This window comes from Chenopodium quinoa, unplaced genomic scaffold (assembly GCF_001683475.1).
Source record: "Chenopodium quinoa cultivar QQ74 unplaced genomic scaffold, ASM168347v1, whole genome shotgun sequence".
Taxonomy (NCBI): Eukaryota; Viridiplantae; Streptophyta; class Magnoliopsida; order Caryophyllales; family Amaranthaceae; genus Chenopodium; species Chenopodium quinoa.
The window spans coordinates 2,081,028-2,087,089 of NW_018743979.1; the positions used below are offsets into that span (position 1 = coordinate 2,081,028).

Below are 6,062 nucleotides of genomic sequence, written 5' to 3' on the forward strand. Positions count from 1 at the left end.
CAAAGTCCCCTACTTTGAGTGGGCGCTTGTGTACTCTTCTATTGTAGATTCGAGTCATTCTCAGGCGGTATATTTCATGGCGTAGGGCAGCATTGCCCCTACTTTCTGGAAGGGAATCCAATGCTAGGCGCATTGCTTCCCAGTTTGCATCTTCATTATACAGCATAACTCGGAGAGTCTGCTCATAGTGCTCAATGGGTAGGACAGCTTCTGCCCCATATGTTAGGAGGAAAGGTGTTTCTCCAGTCGCTCCCTTTTCAATCGTCCTTATGGCCCAAAGAACATGTGGTAGTTCGTCTGCCTATAGGCCGCCTGCTTTCTCAATCTTCTTCTTTATACCGTTTGAGATGATTTTGTTAAATGCCTCGACCTGGCCGTTTGCTAGCGGCCGTCCGACTGATGCAAAACAGTAAGAAATGCCTTGATCTCTCAACCAAGTTTTGAGAACAGGCGTCTCAAACTGGGGACCGTTGTCAAAAACCATGGACATAGGCACCCCGAATCGAGTGATCACATTCCTCCAAATGAAGGAGATGACATCCTTAGTCTTGATGCCCCTGACTGCTTCGGCCTCCACCCATTTGGTGAAGTAGTCGACTGCTACTAGGATGTGTCTCCTGCCGCCTGATGCAGGCGTATAGGGTCCTAGAATATCCATGCCCCACTTAGAAAAGGGTATTGGGCTATGGATAGCCGTTAGATCTGTGCTGGACGATGAATCAATTTGCCAAACCTCTGGCACTTGTCGCACTTTTTAACTAGATCCATGGCGTCTGCCTCCAGAGTCGGCCATAAGTACCCTTGCCGCCTCACTCTCTGAGCAAGCGACCTACTGCCTATGTGAGAGGCATAATATCCAAAGTGTAGGTCTTCCAAGACCTCTCGCCCTTTTTCTGGGGTAACACATTTCAAGAAGGGTTTAAGGTATCCTCTCTTGTAGAGTTCTCCCTTTACCATTTCAAAACTGGACGCTCGCTTCTTTAGTAAGGCCGCCTGATGATGATCATCCGACAAGGTGCCGTCAGTCAGGTATGTCCTTATTGGGTTCATTCATGTTGAGCTTCTATCAAGGACTGCAACGTTGTGTTCCTCAATACTCCGCTTTTCCATTACTTCCCAGAATACAATTCTAGGAGTGTCGCATGAGGCCGAGGATGCCAGTTTGGACAAGGCATCCGCCTGGTTATTCTCGGACCTTGGGACCTGAGTTAACTGGAAATCTTCAAGTGAGCTTGCCGCCTGTCTCACGGCTTCTAGGTACTTGACCATAGCCGGATGAGTGGCTTCATAATCCCCATTGTATTGGCTGACTATGAGTTGTGAATCAGAACAGGCGGCTATTTTTCTTGCCCCGGCTGCTTTGCACATGCGGATACCAGCCAAAAGGGCTTCATACTCAGCTTCATTGTTTGACGTCTGAAACTTGAAGCGAAGAGCATATTCATACATGTCGCCCTTTGGCGACTGACATACAATACCTGCCCCACAACCATTTGCTGTGGAACTCCCATCAACATAGACTTTCCAGAGTTGGTCAAATTTTTCACATTCTGGTGGCCGGGTCATCTCAACTATAAAGTCTGCAAAGGCTTGCCCCTTCACAGCTTTTCTGGGCTTCAACGTGACCTCAAGAATTTTGATCTCAATTTCCCACTTTATCATCCGCCCTGACGACTCCATGGTCGTCAGGGGCCGCTGGATTGGCTGGTCTGTGTAGACGACCACCGGATGTGCCAGGAAATAAGGCTTCAATTTTTTCACTGCCATGTACAGGGCGAGTCCAAACTTTTCCACCAGTGGGTATCTCAAATCTACATTCTTTAAAACATGACTGACAAAATAGACTGGGAGTTGGCAGCCGTCTCTTTCAGCTAAGAGGACGACAATTAAAGCATGATATGATACTGCGAGATACATGTAAAGCACTTCTTTTGGTAAAGGACTGACGAGTCTCGGCAGGGAATGCAGATGTTCTTTCAGCTTTTGGAGGGCCGACTCAGCATCCGGTCCCCATTCAAACCTTGCTTTCTTTCTGATTGCCTGGAAAAAGTAGAGGCACTTGTCGCCTGCCCGACTGAGAAACCTTCTGAGGGCTGTCAGGCAGCCTGTTAGCTTTTGTACCTCTCGGATGGTGCGAGGCGACTGCATGTCAATGACCGTCTGCACCTTGTCAGGATTTGCTTCTATTCCCCTTTGATTTATGAGGAATCCGAGAAACTTCCCAGACTCAACTCCAAAGACACACTTTTTTGGATTAAGCATGACTCGGTGCCGCCTGAGTGTGGCGAATGTTTCTCGGAGATCTGCCAGATGGTCCGTTTGAAGTTTTGACTTTACAATCATATCATCAATATACGCCTCAACATTTCTTCCAATTTGTTCAAAAAACACAGTGTTGATCATTCTTTGGAAGGTTTCCGGGGCGTTCTTCAGACCAAACGGCATAACCGTGTAACAATAGAGCCCCTGTTCTGTGACAAAGGCAGTTTTCTCTTGATCTTTCTTCCATAGAGGGATCTGGTGAAAGCCTGAATAGGTGTCCATGAAACTCATCAAGGCATGGCCGGCTGTTGAGTCAACTAAGCTGTCGATTTTTGGCAAAGGGTAGCTGTCTTTTGGACATGCCTTGTTTAAATCAGTGTAGTCCACACACATGCGCCAGGAACCATTCGACTTCTTGACTAGCACAACATTTGCAACCCATTCTGGGTAGAAACACTGCCGAATGTATCCCGCGTCAAGTAACTTTTTTACCTCGGCGGCGGCCGCCTGATTTCTTTCTTCACCATGATGCCTTTTCTTCTGTCGTACCGGTTTCTTTTTTGGGTCGACAGCTAGTTTGTGTACCGCCAGGTCTAGACTAATTCCTGGCATCTCATGCACCTCAAATACAAAAATATCTTGGAACTCTTTCAGCAGTTGGCGAAGGTCATTGCCAAGTTCAGTCAGGGCAGTCGTCCCCACCTTAACAATTCGGTCTGGCCGACTGTCATCGAGGGCGACATCAACATGCTCCCCAGCTGGCTGAGGGCGGAATTCATCCGGCCGCTCCTCAGCCAGTGATTGCTATTGCTTATGCTTTTTCTGGACCTCCGCCTCTTGGGTAGACGTGTCTTTAATGGCTTTGCCAGTTGGGCCGTCTGAAGTTACCGTTGTTTTGATGTTAGTGAGGTAACACTCTTTGGCCATTCTCTGGCCCCCCCTTATGGAGCCGACTATTTTTTCGTCCTTCTCAAACTTGAGCAACATAAGGGATGGAATGATAACTTCTTTGGAGTCATTAAGGGTGGGGCGCCCAAGGATCATGTTGTAGGCAGTAAGTTCTTCCACAAACAGAAAACGAATGACCATGTGGCGGCCCTCACCTCTCTCACCCAGACGGACGGGCAAGTCGACTTGACCAATTGGATGGACGACTCCCCCTCCAAATCCTACCAAAGGATGGGAGACAGGCTATATACTCTCAGGCCTGTACTTGAGCTTGGTCAAGCACTTATGGCTGATGAGGTCCGATGAACTCCCTGTCTCAATAAGTATCCTGCCAACTCTTTGGTTGGCCACTTTACACTCGATGACAATTGGGTCGTCATGCGGCCGTCGGACACCACCAAAATCTTTCTCAGAAATAATAACATCAGGAAACGAGGTACCAGAGGTCTCACCCCGATTAACAGAGTTAACATCCAACTGCCTGATGCTATCCTTGTTTCCCCGAACAGTCGGTCCTCCCCCTGCATAGCTGCCTGCTATTGTATAGATGGTGACTTCATTAGTGTCAGAGCTGTCGGCCGGCTTCTGTCTTTTTTGCCTGGCCGACTGATTTTGTTTGGGGGGCTGTTTTCCTTTAGGTTTGTTGACATAAGAGTCCAGAACACCCTTTTCAGCCAACTGATCCAGCAGACGCTTGAGGCTAATACATTTGTTGGTCTCATGCCCAACGTCATCATGAAAATGGCAGTGTTTGCCTTGGTTGCGCTTGCTAGGATCACCCTTCATAGGTGCCGGCTTCTCAAGTGAGAGTCGGCCCTTAACTTCTTTAAAAATAGCATGATTATCTTTGTTGAACTCATACTTGGGGGAATATGGAGTGAACTCTTTTCTTTTCTTACTGGGCGGCTGACCAGTGGAGTCGACCATCCAAACATCTTTTCTCTTCTTATCTTCCTTGGGGGCCGCTTTCTGTGAGCGACTTTCCTTTTTCTCGGACCTTTTCTGGTCCCCTTGCTTTCCCATGTGACAGAGGTCGACTGCCTGTATGTAGGTCTTGGACTCCATCATTGCCTCTTGGAGAGTAGCTACTTTTTTTCTGACTAAGTCGAACTTGAAGTTCGACCCGTCCTTCAATCCCTTGAAGAAGTCGGTATAGGCTACTTCATCCGGCAAGTTGGGTATTTGTATCCTCATTAGATTGAAACTCTTTATGTAGGAGCGTAATCCCTCCTTTTCTTACTGCTGGACGGCTCCTAGATCAAGAGTCGTCTTCCTGGCAGGTATGTTCATAGAAAAGTTTGATGCAAACAAATAGGCCAGTGTTCTGAAGTTGTTGACACAACCGGCCGGCAGATTGCCGAACCACTGTCGGGCGATTCCCTTCAAAGTGGCAAGAAAACATCTACACCATGTGGCATCGTCCAATCCTTGAAGGTACATTAGATTGGTGAAGGCCATAAGATGATCCTCTAGGTAAGCAGTGCCATCGTAGGCGCCTATTAACACATTTTTCACTTTAGCCGGCTGGGCGGCTTGTAAAGTTTCCTTGGAGAAGGCGGTTGGCTGTTCTCCCAGTTGGATCAGCCGTAACTGCCAGTCCAAAGGCTGGACATTCTTAGCCATCTGACCTCCAAAAGGAGGAGGTGGCAGAAAGTAGTGAGTTTGCGGCACATATGGCGGCTGAGTAGCATATGGTGCCGACTGTTGTTGGTGAGAGCTAGAACTGGAGTGGGTACTGCCTGTCCGGATCTCATAGTTTGACCTTGAATGATTCATGGAAGTGTTTTGTACACTGTCAAAAAATCAGAAGTGGAGGTCGACTCAGACTGCTGTTGGCTCCTTTTCTGCTGAATCAGCAGCCGGGCGTCTGAGTAGGATTTCTTTGATCCGTCTGGATGGACCAGGCGGATTGGTTTCCTTCCCAATGTGGCAGGGATACGGTGCTTGGGCAAATTGAGTAGAGGTACCCGCCTCTCCTCTTGGCGAGGGTGGGGGGTTGCCTGACGGTCCTTCAGCGACTTCTTCTTTCCTGAAGAGGAAGGCTTTTTGCTCGACTGCCCTTTTTGGGGGACAGCCGTCTTCTTGTTGATGAGATCTTTAATCTCACCCTTGAAACTTCTCATGATGGTCATAAGATCATTCCTCGAGACAGGAGCTGTCCAGTCGACCGCTTGGTGAGAGTCGACAGATGGTCCGACTGTTTGGCCTGGACCAGCCTGGTCTTGCCTTTCCTGCCTTTCACGAGGGGTAGTGCGTCGAGCTCTCAAGTTACCCGTCTGGGGCCGTGCGAGTCTCAATCTCAGGCTTAGTGTCCTGATCAGAAGAGACGTGAGGCTCGTCCTCTTGGTAGTCGTCCTTTGGATGCATGTCACCATTAGTCGGTACAGATTGTGATGCCATCTCAAAGGTACTCTCCCCATAGACGGCGCCAAAATGTTCCGGGGTTTTCTGTGTCCCTTGGGAGAGTTACAACTTCGAGGCTGGAACCACGCGCCTGTAACTGCAAGATAACGGAGACTCCTTGGGTAGGGAGCTCCGCCTCCAACGATCAAGTTAGTAGATGAAGGATTTGTAAAGCAGAATGTAAATAGGTGGCGGATGCTAGGACGGGTCTAGCAGGCGGTACCGTGTGGTGTGTGATTGTCTTGGGATTTGTGTAATCTGAGTGTTTCTTGTGAACAGTCTCTCCCTCATAAATGAGCATTTATGACCGTATTTATAGCCTTGGGAAGCGTGCCAGGTTCTAGGGTTTTGGCCAACCCTAGGACTAACTGGGCTTTCTTGGGATTTGGGCCCAATCTATTACCTGTTTAGGCAAGGCTGAGAGGGCCACATGGCGCAGCATAGGAGGT

At 48.6% G+C, this 6,062-nt stretch overlaps 1 protein-coding gene across 1 annotated transcript; it reads right to left on the reverse strand.

Annotated features, from left to right (window-relative positions):
* Nucleotides 1–3,453: 3,453 nt before the first annotated feature.
* On the reverse strand, nucleotides 3,454–4,275 carry LOC110690073. Its single transcript, XM_021866899.1, has one exon. It carries the CDS (start codon nucleotides 4,273–4,275, stop codon nucleotides 3,454–3,456), a length of 822 nt encoding a protein of 273 aa, XP_021722591.1.
* Between the last annotated feature and the right edge of the window lie 1,787 nt (nucleotides 4,276–6,062).

Coding starts and splice junctions, on each gene's coding strand:
- LOC110690073 (XM_021866899.1), bottom strand. CDS start 4,275: ATGGAGTCCAAGACCTACATACAGGCAGTCGACCTCTGTCACATGGGA.